Raw genomic sequence first — 17,859 nt, forward strand, 5'->3', positions numbered from 1 at the left:
TCATGCCAAAATCTTGAGGGCCAACTACCATGTGTTTATGACTATATTCCATAATGCTATATGCACTGGGATTTTTTTTTATCAAGGTTAGGATGCAAATGGAAGTAAATATATATTCTATACTAAAAAGTTCCTCAGAAATTCTTTGCACTCAATTTGAGGTTTGCTGTTGGAGACATCTTCACACACAGCTATCCAAGATGCGTGGGCAAGAGGATGCATCCACTATTCAACAAATAATGCGATTCCCTTTTTGTTCACCTGCATTCACATCCCTGATGCATTCCAAGTGTGATCTGAACTGAGTGGCAATAGGGATATGTTTTAAGAATCTGTTTTACTGGCATAATGGTACCTTTAAGTAATTGGACCAACTCATTATAACAATGCAAATTACTTTTCCTGGAACAAATTTGTGTATGAGGATACATGAAAATAATTTAAAGATTTTCCATGCAAAAGATAATGAAACTTCACTTTCAAAACAATTCTTTTACAAAAATTGTCTTAACAGGATTCAGTCTTTCACTCACTGCTTTATGGACACTCAATCATCTTGGAGAAAGCTGCATACAACACTCTATCCATGAAAATTACTACATATATTTCCCACATAACAGTGGCTCCTTGTGGGAACCATAATATTTGAAAACAGTTCACCTTATGCATTATTTCAACCTCATGGTCCAATTGCCATGATTCACATAGGAAATGGTTTTCTGTAACATCTAGGCCTAGTATCATTTATATTTTCTAACTTATATGCAGCATTCTCATTTGTGGTGTGAAGCAGATATAGGCTTATTTATTATATTACCAAAATTTTAATTTTATATGTTTGCTTTATTCAGTATTTTGTCTTACAATTTGTGCCTTGCCTGCAAAGTCTTATATTATTTTACCAAATCTTAATTTATTGTGATTGTAAAATCCCTAATATAGATCATAAGCAGTAGACTGATATCATCTCTATGTCAAGAAAAGGATGCAGACATATGAGATTTGATTTCTGAATATATGTGTATTCCTAGAACCTTCTCGCTGCCTGGTTATAAAGAAAAGAGTGCGGAGGTAAACAGTTATAGTGCCCAAACTGAAATGCAGTTTGTCTTCCTTTATTAAAAGATCAGCCCAGGATAGTTCAGAATTGATATATACATCTGGTCAAAGCACAGCAATCTTTGAGCCATTATTGTAATACACAGCTTTACTTTCTCTAGTTCAATATGAATATTCATATTAAAGCTGGTACTCAGAGAAGTATTTATAACATAATTACTGGAATGAATAAGAAAAGGATCTTTGTAGAGACAGCAGAGGGGGATAGGGAAAAAGAACTTCCCTGTCAAAATGTTATTATATGTTTACCAAAATCTGACAAAATTGCTATTTTAAAGCAACAGAAGGTAGAACACTTGCAAAATAAATAATCAAGGGATGTAATGCAGCATAGTTTAACAGTACAGGCAGGGGAAAAGCAGAAACATTAAGAGCCACCTTCTCCAATCTCTTTCTTCTCAGATGTCTTGACTATAACCCTCATACTGTCTGGGAATGATGGCAGCTATAGTTTCAATACATCTGGAAGGCAGGAAATTGAGGAAGGGAGCAGTAAGGATGATTCTGTCAGGCCACTAATCAGATTAACTCCTCTAAATGGCAGAAGAATCAAGTACATAAATGTAAGTAGCAAAACTGTATAACCTCAATATACATAATTCAAATCTCTGTATCATTAGAATATCGACAAACAAACCTCATTGGTCTTCTCAGGGGTCCCCTTTGGCATCTCATCCTCATGTTTGGGTGAGGAAGAGGCAGGTGAGGAAGGCAGCCTTCTATCCCGGTCTCTGTGCACAAGCTTGCTATTAGGTTCCTTCAGAGTCCGCTTCAACTCATTAATGCTGGCCTGGTGCTTTAGCAAAACATCTTCCGGTTTGTCTAAAAACTTTTGGAGGGAGAGGGGAAGGTAACTACTAAGGTGAGGGTTAGAGGAAGGAACATGAGTAGAATGAGGGATGCTTTGTGAGGTGGAAGCTTTAGCATGTTTAGAACTGGAGGCCTTATTGCCTAGAAAGTGAAGTCTCCACAGTCGTAGAGAACTTAAATCATTCAGCCACAGTTTTAGGACTGGCTTCCACAACAGTGCCGCCATCCAAATGAGTTAGACTATAGTTCCCATCAACCCTCAACCAAGGAGGAATGGAGTTGATTAAGGTTGTCATCCATTCCATTGGGAGGTGAGAAGGTTGGAAAAGACTGGCTTAGAAAGATAGGAACTATTGAAATGCAGGTCTTATCCTTTTGACTCTTCAGGCCACCTCTTGAGAGTTATAAACACTTCTACTATTCTTTCTTATCTGGAGACAAGTGACCCTACAGAGTCTCTGAAGTCTGGAGACCATAATTCCAGAGCTAGCAACTCATGAGCCAGGAGACAAACCTAGGCAAATGTGTTCTTAACCAGTGTTTACTGTCTCCTATGGTGGTTTGTAACTAGATTTCTGCAGGACACTGACTGTGAATGAAAAAACAAAATGTTCAAATTGGGCCAAAGTAAACTGCAAAAAGAGATAAAGACTTCCAAACAAAGGATCCATGTTTGCTGGGTATAAAGTTGGGTTCAGGACCAGCACTAAGAAAAACTAATCCCATTTCATAAAAGGTTTTCCTGTGGCAAAGTGAAGCTTCACTTTCTTGGACAGTGCAAACTGATTCAAAGACAGGAAATATTTATGCCCAATTCATGTAATAATTCCCATCCATTTTTGCCTAATTCCCCTCACTCTAGAGCAGTTTCCCAAACTTATAAAAGCTGGAGCACTCTTCTTTATGATGTTAAAATTGGAGATTCTGCAAGTTTGCAATATCATACAGTATTTCAAGTTTAATATTTAAATGTTAAGGAAAAATAATTATTTGTCTGCATAGGAGTGCACTCTGTGCCGCTCTGCTCAAGTCACTATTTCAGATGCAATTCCCATCTGGAAGGAAGCAAGACAAAGTACTGGCACACACAGATGCAACAGACAGACCCTCTGGAGAGTGACCTTGCGCTCTATGAAAATGAATACACAACAACCAGTGTAAAAATCCAGCCAAATTATTTCATAATATTAAAAGGAAACAAAGTCAGAGTAGCAATGCAGAAAGGCAGTGGACAGTCTCCTCAAGTGGGGAATATTTAAATATACTTTTACAGTATACTCCTATATGTATTTACTTAGAAGTTAGTCCCCTTGGGATCCATGAGGTTTATTCGTAGCTGAATGATTATACAATTATAATTTATCTCCTTATGACAGACTTGCAGTTTTATAACATACTATACCACACATTTTGGGAATAACTTCACAAGAGGTTAGGAAACAAGGAAGCACATCTCTGAAACAGTTTGCCCATTGCCCCTTCACATAATGCTGATGATGTAAATAAGGATCAGACAGGGTTGCAATAAAGGACATGCAGAATTACTGGATGATGAGAAAACATGGAGGGAATAGCCGGCACTGAAGTTCAGGTGCTTGGAGAATATCTATATGCCAGAAGTCTGTGGAACAGCCATACTAATAATGACAATTAGACATCCAGCATAGTAAACTCAGTATGTAGCTAAAAGTACTTCATTTTGATTGTAGCTTGAATTGTGTTATTACTCAAATTTGCTAAAATAAAAATAAAAACTCTCACATGTAATTCAAAGGAATTTAAACCAGTACCAATTCTGCGGTGAAAACAAACAAAAAATTCCCAAGCTAAACAGCTTTGATCTGCTAGGTGGGAGTCATCTGCAGGTCATAATCTTTGTGGGAAGTTATACACTTGTTTATAGCTGTATGGAAGATATTGTGAACAAATTTGGGATAAGACAGTGCTCTTATTCTCAAATAACCTAACAATTATATTCATAGCCTCATAAGTTCATTAAAAAAAAGGAAGCAAACAATAAAGACGACTTTTTGATATTGCTTTACATATCTTGGCACTTTAGCCAATGACTAAGTCTAAATCCCAATTTTAGTTCTGGCTTAAATTTTTTAATGTTCTGACCTGCAATTCATTTATGTAAATTTGCACCAAGGCTATGTCTGCATCTTCAATAAATACCTCCTTCCTGAAAATATCAGGGCCGGAAAAAGAAAGGAATAGGGATAATGGAATGCTATGAAAGAGCAGAAGAGTCAGTTGGATGACAAAATAGTTATGATTTCCTAGCAAGCAAGTAGCTGAGGTACTCTAGCTTCTTGCTCACACGAACAAGATGAAGGGAAAATACTGACTTAATGGGGTAAAAGACGCAGTCTGTATACCAAGGGGAAGATTCCCCCATTTCCACCCTGAGCTGCATCTTGCATCCCACTAGAAAGGGGCACATACAATGTTGTTGGTATTTCTTAAAAGAATGAACTCTAGGGATGCACTGATGAAAAACTAAAACATTCCAGAGAATACCTCCTGCTTGTGCCTTGGGGTGGTTTCTTGTTCCGGCTGGTAGCAAAAAAAGGTGGGAGGGAGGGTAAGTCAGTTAAGGGAACTCCTATAACAAGCTACAATCTTGCCACAATTTGAATTCAGGTATCAAGAAAATGATAAATATTTGATGTCACCATTTTTCTAGGTGTAGGAAACAATTGGCATTGTATTCATCTACTAATGGATAAGAATATGGTAATAGGAACATTTGCAAGGTGAACAAAGCGGGTTCCACACTTTGAACGGAAGGGTGGATTTTTAAAAATTAATTAATTAGCTCCCCTAATTTTCTGGCAATTTAGAGTTGAAATCCAACACATCTAAAGGGCATCAAATTGGGGCATGCCAGTACCTATTATAAGCCAAGTCCAGAGATGTGGAGACAGTAGAGGCCAAGTAGGCCTCATCCATTGTCTGGGGGAAACAGCTTGATTTGCAATATGCTTTTTGAATGAAGTCTGCCAGCACACATACAAAAAAAGTCATTTCTTAATTAACATTTTGCAAAAGGAGGAGGGTAGGACTGTGGCAGCTCAAGAAGACACATTTGCAATGATTCAGCACATACATGGGTGCAAATGTGTTCATACGTCTGTAGATTCTGCTTATTCCTGACATTGTCAAAGACAGTGGTTCCAGACAAGAATAGGATGAACATCCAGCTACAGGTTAGATATTGAAGCAACAGGACATCAGAGGAACCCTACTTCACAGAAGGGGCAATACTGCCTTTTCCAGAAAGGCCTCTTGGGAAGATACATGGGAAATCTTGACACAGAAACTCTGTCTTGATAAAAAAGCTTCCATGATTGCCAGAATATCTGCGTGTAGCAGTGCAGGGCTTTTGCTTATTCTTCTGGGTACTGTGAGGAAAACCAGCAAAACTCAGCTTTACTGGATTCCTATCTCTGACAGTGGAGAAACTATGCTCCTAAAACTGTTACTGACACACTGGATGTTTCCTGTGTCATATCATGGAATGCATCTTGTGAGATTTAAGGATGACTGGCTCCCCAGGGAATAAGATTCCAAAGTTAATAGCAGTTTAACAATGGAAGTTAGACTTTGGGAATTCAAAATGGAGGCTCTAGGTTTCAAGACAAACTTTTGCTGAATGGTATAATTACAAGTGCACAATAACTGCCAGTGGGAGCTTTCCTGTTATAAGACTGAGAAGTATTCTAATAAATACAAAGTTGTAAGGATAGAAATTAATAATATTACCATTGCTTTGCATAGTATTTTTTCGTATCTCCTAGAAGGAAGCTATGATGTTGCATTTCAAGTGTAGAATCCTCCCTCCAAATGCAGATTAAGTACAATGTACGTGTTGTACCTTTAACTCCTTGATTTTTGTTGGAGTAGTCACTTCTTCATCTTCAGATCTTGTCCTCCCACCATACCTATCATCTTCTCTCTTGTCTGACTCTGCTCCATCATGATTCTCACTGACTGAAGCTGGGCGGGAGAATTCTGCACAGGAGAGACAGAGAAAGAGGGAGAGAGAGAGGAGCCCTATTTTGTCCCATTGACTCTAGCTGAAAAGAAGAAAAGATGTATTTCCAATACCTTACTGTAAATGCTTCTAAGACTAAAGATTCTGTGTTCAAGAGTTCAAAAGCTCTTTTTTGGAACATACCTTAGAGTTACATGACATACAATGCCATAAAATCAACCTCTGTCAAATTTTAGTTTGAACCTTGTCTTTTATTCCTTAGATTCCTTAGGACTGAATTCCTTGATAATCCTAAAATGTTTCTATTTATCTACCTGTTGCCTAGCATTTTGTGTAACAATTGGCTTGGATGCTATTTAAATCATTCAGTGCTTTACATATGATGGACAGAAGGGAGAAGTATTGCCTACTTCCTGTATTTCAGACCTACAAAACACATATATCCCTTGGGTTCTATGAATATAACTGTTCACTATAAGAAGAGTGTATTGCAAAAGACAATTCCATTTATTATGAATAAGACTCACTACTCCAGATCGGTAATGTTATTTCAGATATAATAAAAATGTCCACAATAAATGCTCTTTATTTTTTTGCTGTTGAAGTTGAAATACATCCACAAATAAGCCTTTAAATCTTTTGAGGATGTTGGCGTCTCCAAGCTCCAGAAATCTGAAATCCGCCTTTAGTTGATTTCTCAGTGTAAGAGAACAATGCAACAATGTATGCCACCCAGAGTCACTCTCTTGTGAGATGAGTGGCTATACAAGTCTGATCAATCAATCAATCAAGAAAAACATACAGGAGTACATCCAATCCCCAAGAGGAGGAAACTGGTAAGCCTGGAGAAAGAGGGGCAACAAGGGTTTCTTATGCCTCTTTTCATGCCTTGGCAGCATAGAAAAGACAGTGTCCCACAATGCCTATTTTAGTATTGCCCACCAAGGATAATGATGTCACCTGTGTGCAGCATCGGATGCTGCACTTGTGACTCTGCCACAGCTATACAAAGGGATAGAGGGAATGGAGACCATTTGGAGTACAGCTTCCATCTCAGGGCAGTTTTATGCTCTTCCCTTGCTTTCAGATTTGTTGTTCTTTTCTAAAGAAAAGAAGCTGGAGTTGCTTTAGATAATGCAATTTATAGAGAGGAAAACTTCCCAACTATTTATAGAAAGGCGGCTTTCCCTGTCTAGAAAGTTGTGAATAGAATTCTATCAGTCAGGAGAGTGGGAAAAAAATGGCCTTACAGCTTCTCTCTACAGTGCTCTTTATTTAAAGAGATGTGAGCTTCAACATCGGCCACATAATGAAAAACCTATGCTGATCAGAAGTGAAACTATATCTAGTAGCTGCTCTGTATCATCTCTTGCAAGTGATGTCTAATCATTGCTGGCAGGCTGGCTGCCCAAAAGAGAACCCATCCTTTAATCAATATCCTCAGCCTTTTTCTAGCTACAGTCAAAGAGAGGGTATGTGTGTCAGTTAAGTGTATTGGGGGTATGGAGCAACTCCTAAAGGAGCTAATTTCTGAAGCCTGGAAACTATTTGTTAACATCAATTGCCTTCAAGAAAATGTGCTGGCAAAGGAGGACAGGTCTCAGTCAGAGAATTAATTATGGATAAGCTGTAGCCTGACACTGCATCCATCTCTGCAGGAAAAGCAACACTCCAGAATTGCTACCACCACGTCTTCCTCTATATAATACGTAATTTACCATTGCCACGTAGACTCCATGTTGGAGTCAGGCAACCTATAAATCTAATAAATAAGTAAACAATTAAATAAATTTCATGCATTCACATTCATACACACATTTGCTCTGCTTCACCAGTAAGAATGCAGAATTTTTAATATCTGAAATAGAATTCTTCTATAAAGCAGTAGTCTGTGTTAATATTTGTTAATTAATTAATTAATTAGATTTATAATCTTACACATTAAATTGCCTCCTATAGTTTTGGCCCTCTGGAAACTACTGAAAACAGAGTTGTTTCAGAGGGCCTACTGTGATGCAAGATGTCTAGGATGGATATCTGTACCATGAATCATACATTTTATGATTCCACAATTTTGTAATTTTAATTTTTATGGTGGATGTTTTATCTTTTATGTTTAATGAAACATAAATTCATCTACCGTAAAAAGTTAAAATTAAAAATTGCAGAATACAATTGCAGAAATACCAAGAGTCTTGAGATTGTGGTGGGTAGTCACATGAATTAATAAAAATAATTGTTTATATCTTGCTTTTCCTCCAGGAGCTCGAAGTGGTATTCATAGCATTCCTTCAATTTTTCCCCATAACAATCATCCTGTAAAGTAGGTTGGGCTGAGACTGTATGAGTGGCTCAAGGTTACCCAGCAAGTTTCCACAGCTCAGGGAGGACTTGAGCTAAGGTCTCCCTAATACTAGTCCAACACCTTAGCCATTACACCATGCTGGCTCTCTGGTAGCTGCTCCTAAGTGTCATCTCTTGATTAGAAAATTAGATTCTTTTTATCCCGTTGTATTGGCTTATCCCACTATATAAAAGTAAAAACTCTCTTGAGTTGAGCTCAGTTTTAGGTGAATTCATAGACACTTCTATGTAGCTTTCCTGTCAACAATATAAATTTAAATAAATAAATAGGGGAATGTTTAGCCATTGCCTTCTTCCAAGATATTTTTCTGGCTTTCCTGTCTAGCCTACAGTCCTAAGATTTCTTAGTGAATTTCCATCCAAGTACCAAGTAGGTTCAATCTTCCTTGGCCAAAATAAGCAAGGTCTACTAGGTAGTGCCACCTGCAATCCACTCATGTTTCACCTGTAGATCAAGTGAAGAATCCTTCCATAGCAACTCTGCAGAAAAATGTTCTACAGCTCACCAGCAAAAACTAATGTTGTGGTGCTAGACCTCAGCCCCCCACCTCCAAATATGTGGCTTCATCCTTTGAACAAAAGCTTTCCCATGCCCACCAGTGAACCAATCTCCCTCCCCCTCCCCAATTTGGGGCATACCTCCATCGAGGCTGCGAGACATGGTGTACCGTTTGCTGGAGGAGCGTTCAAAGTAAGGGGCAGGACGATCAATCAAAGCACTGGCTTGTCGAGTTTGAGCCTGTGTTCGCCCACTATAGCGGAATTTGGAGCCCATTACTAGGAAGCCTTTTGGAGGAGGCTCAGGTGACACCAGCCTGCAGAAAGAAAAGAAAACTGTAACAGGTAAGGATCCCTAACCTTTAAGGTTGTAAGATACATTTGGAATTTTCAGAGTGTGTTGTAGGTGCTCTCACCAAACAGTTGCCAGGAGGATGGGCTTGCCTGTGGCTAAAATAGTGGATATGGTCAATCACAAATACTCATTTTCCAGAAGACAAACTGATAGGCTCTTAAGGAACATACAAAATTCCCCCAATGTTTCTTTACTATCTGTTAAACCACAGTTTTCATGGAAGAATTTCACCGTACCTTTTACTCCCTATGAAAACTGGCTACTACTTTCTTCTTTTCTGAGGGTAGTGGGACACAGTTCAAGACCAAGCAGTAGGTCACATCTAGTTACCTACTGTTTTGATGACCTAAGAGATATTATAGGAAATAATGAAAGCGCAGAAGATTGGCACTTCACTTTGAAGCATGACAACACCTGATATACATAATAATAATTTTAAATAATCAAGGGGAAAAAAGGGAAAGGCAGAGACCCATGTGGGGATTGAGAGGTGCCCATTGGTATACCATATCTATGCACATCAGGTTGAGAATCCAACAGCCCAATGCAAAGATCAGCATTGCTATATTCCATTTGGAAATGGCATCAGGATTAAAACAACAAATTCCATCAAATGATTAAAGCTGGAGCTGGTCTGTAATCAATTCCTAAGTGCTATGACTACAATTTTTTTTTAAAAAAAAGAACAACTCAATAAATATTAGCATTATTTTATGGTGATATTTTATTTAGCATTAAGTCATATAATTGTAAGTCTATTTTTCCCGGACAACTGCCATTAAGTGAATTACGTGGTCTCATACGTATTCTAGAACTAAGCCTCTCAAGATAATTCAATATTCTCAAGTGAGTTAAATAAGTTCTATCTATCACCCATGGTGATTTTTAGGGACCGTGACTTTTTTTTTCAGTGTGGCATTTCGAGTTTCCAATTAGTCTTTGAAGCCGTGATTTTAATGTATCTGTGTTTCATTCTGCCTTGCAAAGATTTGAGCCCCTTCTGAGCAGACTGAGTTTGTGTTCCAAAGTGCAGGGAAGAGAAACATTGCTTTTAAATGGTCCAGGATGTTGGAAAAAAAGCTGTAAACTTTTCCTGTGGGATCATTTGTATGCATATGCAAAATTATAGATAACAGACCCTATTCTGATTTTTAATTTCTCTGAGAATCTGTGGCCAAAAAATATGCAACACTGAAAATTCCCACCATCCCGTAAAAAGGAATTTTTATCTACAGTATCCAAGCATAACACCTGCACGTTCAGGCAAACTTATGAAACAGCAGGAACACTTATTTCAAACTGAACAAACTGTTTTCAGAATCAGAAGTCTATCAAGAGGATAGTAACAAAGACTATTTCAGAAAAAGAAATTGCTGGAGTAGAAATAGCTCAGAAAATGAGACTGAATATTTAAGGCCCCAACTTTTACGCAAGATGTCTTTACTTTTTTCCCTTTTTCTTCAGCTCTTTTTCTAAAACTGTGAACATGTGGAGAACACTAAGGCCAAAATACATAACTCTTGTTTTATTGTCATGTTGATGGAGTCTTCTGTTTTCAACTTTATTTTTTGCCAATTCATCAAATTGACAAAATAATAATAATGTAGAGTTCTACAATTTAGTTGCAGTTGTAGAAAATCAAAGTATTCAATTAATAAACGTAAATAATGTCTAAGTTATACATTTAACAAGTATACCAAACAATTGTATGAGCCAAGCAAATCATGGATAATGCACAGATACTGCTCCTTCCTAAAGTAGCAAACTAGACTTAGATCAGTAAAGGGTGTCTGAAAACAAATAGTTTACACTCATTTTTCCCAAATGCCTTTTTTTTTTCCTGGAAAGGGATGTGGAATAAAGGCCACGCTTGCACACAGGTCTTATTTCAACCCATTGTATTGGTTTTGTATGCAGACATCTGCTGACATAGCTCTTTGGGGAAGATAAATTTGCATCGCTATAAATATATCCACTGTTTATAGGCTGTGCTAATATGACAGCATCTGCTTCCAAACATCTGTTATTTTATCAACACAAACATGGAATTTGTATAAAACCCTGGAGAAAGTTTTAAAAATTAGGTTCAAAATCCTTACAACTAATCTATATGGCAAGCAGGATCATGGCACATTGTGGAATAGAGATTGATTGATCATGTGCCATCATGTTGTTTTCGACTTCTAGCAACCACACAGATAGATTTTCTCCAAGACGTGCAATAAAGAAATGCAGAGTAAAGTCTCCTTCATAGATACAGTACATCCATGTAGGGTTTTTCAGCAAAAACACAGAAATAGTTTATCACCTTCTTCTAGGATGTTTTTTCAACTTCCCAGTCTAGCTGACAGCCCTGGTATTTACTGAAGATCTTCCATCTGAGTACTAATGTGACCTGACCCTGCTTAGTTATTGAGTCAAGTTAATGCCAGCCAGGTACTACCACCTGCTGAAACAGAACAATAGACCTGAAAAGTAAAAGATGTATTTATGACAGACAAGGCCCCAAGCCATACTTAAGTCTACATATGAATGAGGGGAATAACTGTACTATTTTGCCATATTGCTCGAGATAACTAAGTTTAACTCTTGGCTAGGAGAACTTTATTAAGTTCAAATCTAGTCCAATTGTGCAGTCATTCAAAACTTCGTTTGCAGCTCCCACCATACAGGTAGTACTCGACTTACAACCATTCAAAGTTATGATGGCGCTGAAAAAAGTTACTTATGACCGGTCCTTGCACTTATGACTGTCATAGCATCCCCATGGTAACGTGATCAAAATTTGGGTGCTTGGCAATCGACATGTATTTACAAAGGTCGCAGCATCCCAGAGTCACGTGATTGTTGTTTGTGACCTTCCCAAGGGGCTTCCGACAAGCAAAGTCAATGGAGGAAGCCGGATGAGCTTAATGACTGCGTGATTTGCTTAATAACTATGGTGATTCGCTTAACGACTGTGGAACAAAAGGTAATAAAATTGAGTGCAACTCACTTAATGACCATATCACTTAGCAACAGAGGTTCTGGTCCCAATTGTGGTTGTAAGTCAAGGACTACCTATATCTTTAAAAGTTTGCCGCCCAATTATAACATTTATGTGATAGAATAGAAAAATTACTAAATACGTTGCAATGCTGAAAATATTTTCTCAGTGGGAGTGTCCATCTGCTCAAAGGTGGCAGTGACAACCTGAAGAGGCCCAACCTTGGTGTTCCAGAAGATTTTAGGCACCTAGGTATTGATGGTAAGTGGCAATGGGAGCAGAACTGGGCTGGTGGCAGAGTTGGAAGCTGGCTTATGTATTGTGGGGGACACAAAGTGTGTTGCCCTGAGCAGCAGCCATCTTGCTCTCCTACACATGGCAATAGTATGGTTCGAGCAAGGAATATATGCCATTTATTTCACCTTTCGTCTGAGGACACTTTGGTGTAGCAACTTGAGGACTTGGAATCACGAAAGACAGGACTTTCCATCCGTGTTTGGAGTGGATGGTGCTGGATGAGCATGTGGACTGGAGTCTATGGAGAGGGAGGCTGCCATGCTCCCCACAAATGGCTGCCAGAGAAGGTGGTGTGGTGACTGGTTGTGAGGTTATATGATCTGGCCCCTTGCAGCCCTGGTGAGAGAGGTGAGGATAGGGAGTGTGGTGCGGTCGGGGAGCTGAGAGGGCAACCACCAGCCAAACGCACTAAACTAGGGTAAAATGGCATTGAACAGTTTATGGTTTATCAGCAATTACTTTAATATGCTGTGTGAATTAGGGTATCCCATTAATCCAGACAGTTATTTGTTTGGGAACTGCTTATTCTCTGAATATAGCAGTTGGGTTTTGTTAGAATGGGGTTAGGTTAAGTGTGTTATGTGAGCCCAACTACTAAGTCTGGAAAACAGGAAGTTGGCTATATTGAGGGATGGCTCCTGTTGGAGTATAGTATAAGGCTATTCTTTACTAATGCAGAGCTAGACAGATTTCTGTCTCCTGTAGATGGAGAGAGATAGACATACACACACAATCTAGATTTCTTAGGCCACAATCAGTTACCTCTTTTACTTCATATCAAATAATCTTCACAAATTCAAATCTTGTTAAACATATGCTATTGTTATTAATATCTGTCAATGCTAAAACTCTGTTCTACCATAGTTCATCTAACCTCTGCTTGGGTAATGATTATCTATCAGTTACATTCCAGATCTTTATTTCTTCTGCTCTGTATTCTTAAAGATTCTAGTTGATGTTAGGACTTTGCTTGTAACTTTTAACACCTGACTGCTAGATCTTGCATTACTATATGGCCAGATCAATGGCTCTTGCCAGCTAGAGACTAAATCCTCTCTCTGCAGTTTTATCAAATCTCAGCGCAAGTTAAGTTCTGAGTGTCTTTTCTCTGTATTGCTATATTGAGCTAGAACATACAGTAAAGTTTTCTCCCTCAAGTGCTCTCGCTCTGTCTGTCTGTCATGTATCTACTTTCTCTGCACCCTGCTTACAACCTGCTGCCTAGGAAGATGAAGCTTTGACTTTGTGTTCATGTCCATTTGCAAAAAATAGAAGAAACGCTACACAGAATGGAAGACTTCCTTGTGTGTGTCAAAATCTGCTTTTCACTGACTGTTAAAGGGGAAAAGCTGTCATAATTAATCTACAGAACATTGGTTCCTCAGAACAGAAAGCTATTTTAGATGATGTTATCTGCAAAGTGTACAGGCCAGGAGAACTTCAAAAAATCATCCCTCAAAGCCTTATCTCCTTTCAGAGAGTTCAGTTGTCTCTGACAAGTATTCCACCCAGCAGAGATGGAGCAAATGATGTTGGGGGACAACTGTTTCAGAACTAGTAGCTTGTAGGACCTACTGGTCAGCTTCCAAATGAATCCCAAACTGTACACTGGCACATTTACCTACATTAGTTTTGCTAACTACAAGGAAAGACAGAAATATACTGAACTGTTAAATATTTTTCTGCCTTCTGGATGTCCTGGTAAGCCCACATCCTGCTTCTATACATATGAAAACATAAGAACCACATATTATCTCTGTCATAATAAAGCAAATAACTGCTACATTTTGAGTTGTACATTCACAGGAACATAAAGAAAATATGGTGGAAACACGCACCCCACTTGCAAATCCTCAGGTTAACATTCTACTGGGTGACTTACCTATAGCAGGGATTCTATTTTATAGGTTACTTAGCTTAATTAATGGTTCAATAGTTTAATAGTTAATAATAGCTTAATAGCTTAATAGTTCAATCCTACTCATAAATTTATTTAAGTTTCCAAGAGGCTGCACTACTTTTATCTCACATATTTTGACACTGTGTAGATCATTTTTACTGTATTGTGATCTTTGCAAGAGTTGTCAGCAGGATAGAATATGTCCTTTTTAAAAATATTTTAAAAATATTTTAATATTTCTAAATATATTAACATTTTACTCTGATAAAAATCCTAAAATTATAGTAGTGACAGCCAAATTTTTAACTATAGTTATAAAAGCAAAGTTTTAGTAATAAATATGTTAGAGTTTTAAAAATATTTTATGTAAAGTCCATCCATCTATTTTATGTGTCAAATTGTTTTTTCTTATGCCAAACCTTTTGATTACATCTGTAGTTTGCCATTAGGGTCTTTTGGCCATAATAAACACTATGTTACATTTTACCTCATTTCATGTTCACAGTAAAGCTATGAAGCAGGTGAACTGTAAGAAAGCGAGCTGCATAGTGCTATCCAGTGGACTTCACCACTGCTTTCTCTGTTGGTTAGATTTATATTCCACCTTTTCTCCAGGAGCTCAAAGGAGCTTATATGGGAATCTAATACAGGGATGACCTAGGAAGGATCTGAAGTCCCACACACACATTTCTCAATCTTATTTATAGCACTTCATTGTAGAGTTTCTCTTTCTTAATTTTCCTTTTTCTCACCTGAAGAAAGTGTGATGTTCAATGCAAACCTTCCACAATCTCTTGGCTGAGCGATGGTTGGGCAGCTTGAAACCAATGGTGCTCTCAAACTGCTCATACTGAAAATACGGGGGGGGGAAAGACAAAGTCAAGAATCACCAGCCAACTGCAAGCTGTACCATGAGGAGTACCATGAGGCTCTCAGTGCTCAGTGCCTCCACACACATGCACATGTCAGTGAGCTTTCTTCCTGTCCCTGAGATGGAAGAAAGCATGTCATTACTGAAACCGCTGTCCTAAATGCAGCACTTTCACTACACCTCAACAGAGAACTGGGGAAATTTGCTGCCTAAACAGCAGCAATTGATTGGGGTAAAGGCTGCAGAACCCAGCCATCAGTGGAATGAAGGAGACTGACAAGAGCAAGTAGACAGGATGCAGAGAGAAAATAAAAAAGCCTAGCTCTCCCACTGGTGGACAAACAAAACCAAGACACAGCTTTGTAGGACTTTTACAACTCCTCTCAAGTCCTTATTTTCCTCTGAGGGAGGGGAAGATCCAAGCCCATCACAAATATAATGACCCGGCACTGTAGAAGGGGGCTTCCTTTAAGTCCCCAAAGCATAGCAGGCTCATCAGTTTGTCCTTCTCAGCTAACTCTTTAGCATTCCAGCTCCTCCCTACAACTCTTTGGGTCCTTTTGCTTCCTAGGGAGTGGAGTTTTGAACATGACAAGCTTTATGAACAATTACGTAACTGACCTAATTCCTTGCAAACTACCAACAACTGTTTCTCCAATGGGAATATCAATCTCATGGAAGATGCACTGGCTATTCTCACCACCCCAAAAGGCCGAAACTATTTGCTGGGCGTCCAATCTCTCTGGCAACCACCATGGAAATGGCTGCAGAGGCACAGAACAAGCCCAGCAACTAGATGGGATGGAGCAGTCCTACTGCAGGCCAATTGAAGCCCTGCAGGTCCCCCTCAGGTTCCTCTCCCCCATGAATCAGAATATTTTACTGGAGGAAGAACAGGAAGGTTTTACTGTGTTTTCTGATGGAAAACTCCCCTTTCCCCCAAATGACCTGGATCAGGCTTTAGCCTGCATTAGCAGCAGGCTGTTACTGAGGTAGAGGCTCCCTTCGAAGGACATATCCTCCAAAAAAAAGTAAGCATCTCAGCACCAGGGCAAGGATAGGGTGTGGATGAGCCCGCTGAAGTACAGAAAGTGTTATCTAGTTTTTGATCAGTCGTGACTCCTTTTTTGAGGTTAATTACTCCTGCCCAACATAAAGTAAATCACAAAAACTGGAGTGGCGAGCAGTGTTTCACTGTGCCAAAAACAACTGACATAAGACCTTTTCTTCATAATGATAACCTTCATAATGAACTCAAGGAAGGGAAGAGAGAGCTCCTCACTCTCAACCAGAAAAGTGGGTATTACAGGAAGAAAAAGAATTGAGAGGAACATTTATAGCTTTTTTTCCTCCCATGTTTTGTATAAATTAAGAGGAGAAAAACATCTTTTCTCTTGAGTCCTTTCTGCTTTTCCTTTACTCTCTTTGTTTTTAACCTTTCTTCCTTTTTAGAAATGCTTACCTCACCAGGTCGAATTTTGATGTAGAAGTTACTTCTTTTGTATGAAATCTTGAGGATCTTGGGCCAGGCAAAACGGTTTATTCTCAGCCTGTCCCTATATATGAGAAGGCCATTGGCACAAACACCCAGCATGATGTCAATGCCTTCTGAATCCTGGGCATAAGAGAAAAACATTAATACATAGAAATCTGCCAGTACAAAGCATTTTTTAAACTAGTGAGCAGCAAGAAACTAAGGTGAATACATCGAAGGAGTAAGGGCAGGTCAATATATTTCTCTCTTAAATACCAAGTGGGCCATTGTCTACCTCTACTTCCACCTAAGTTAGTCCATCATATATTAAAAACTGGAACAAGAAAATACTAGCTGATCTTTCAAAAGTTTGAGAAATATGGATGGTACCAAGACCTCCTGGAAAAATATCAGGGATACTTTAGGTAGGAAATACCTTCCCTTGGAATAGGGGCATTAAACTGCTTGACATACTACACCTTTTATAATTCCAAATGCTTGCAGTTTTATGTGGCTACTTTCTTCATTTCTGGACATAGCTGCAAGGTTCCATTAACGACAATACTCCACTAAAGCAGCTTCCCCCCACCACAGTCTTTTCCAAGTGTGCTAGGACTAGAATTCTCAAAATTTACAGCCACCCACACAGGACGCTCATGGAACGGATACACATGTTCTAGAACCTGGTCTTTTATTAATATTAGAAACAAGTTTCCTGGGCTAGGAAAAATTCAAGCTCATGACACAAGTCTGTCAGTTGCTGCTCCTGACCTATACTACTGGAAGTATTTTGGCTTGTGTTCAATGAATTCTGTGCAAGGGCTGTTAAAATTGTTAGCAGAAAGAGACAATCATCCACAGTTGTGAATCATGGACAGAGCCCTTTCTCTTTTGGTAGCTTCTCTGCTTCTTTTAACATGATAGCATGTTTGTTAGGTAACATTTTGATGAACTTTTTGCACTCCATTAATTCTGACTTTTAACTCTTCTGCCTCTTGTGTGGTCAACTATATTAAAGAATAAAAGTCATCCAACAATCATTATGCCAAAATAACTGTTGAGGACAGGCTTTATATTACTTCAACAATGTTAAGTGCTGTAAATCACTAATGGGAAATGGCTTCAAAATTATCTGCTTTATTGCAGTAATAAAGTAATAAATACAGTAATACAGAAAGTAAAGGA

General features: G+C 38.6%; 1 protein-coding gene across 6 annotated transcripts in view; it reads right to left on the reverse strand.

Annotated features, from left to right (window-relative positions):
* EPB41L1 (erythrocyte membrane protein band 4.1 like 1) overlaps window positions 1-17,859 on the reverse strand; it is a 184,023-nt gene that overhangs the window by 22,643 nt on the left and 143,521 nt on the right. For 5 of the 6 annotated variants that reach the window (XM_088154346.1, XM_088154349.1, XM_088154350.1 and 2 more), the window contains 6 exons: window positions 16,663-16,815; window positions 15,082-15,179; window positions 8,933-9,108; window positions 5,810-5,946; window positions 4,453-4,488; window positions 1,757-1,948 (listed from right to left, as the gene is read on the reverse strand). In XM_088154346.1, coding sequence (XP_088010472.1) covers window positions 1,757-1,948; window positions 4,453-4,488; window positions 5,810-5,946; window positions 8,933-9,108; window positions 15,082-15,179; window positions 16,663-16,815 — 792 coding nt within the window. The remainder of the gene's footprint in view (window positions 1-1,756; window positions 1,949-4,452; window positions 4,489-5,809; window positions 5,947-8,932; window positions 9,109-15,081; window positions 15,180-16,662; window positions 16,816-17,859) is intronic. The other variant, XM_025165419.2, reaches the window with a different exon arrangement.

Source organism: Python bivittatus, unplaced genomic scaffold, assembly GCF_059951505.1.
Source record: "Python bivittatus isolate LINGU-HERP-01145 unplaced genomic scaffold, Pbiv_v1 ctg000700_np1212, whole genome shotgun sequence".
Taxonomy (NCBI): Eukaryota; Metazoa; Chordata; class Lepidosauria; order Squamata; family Pythonidae; genus Python; species Python bivittatus.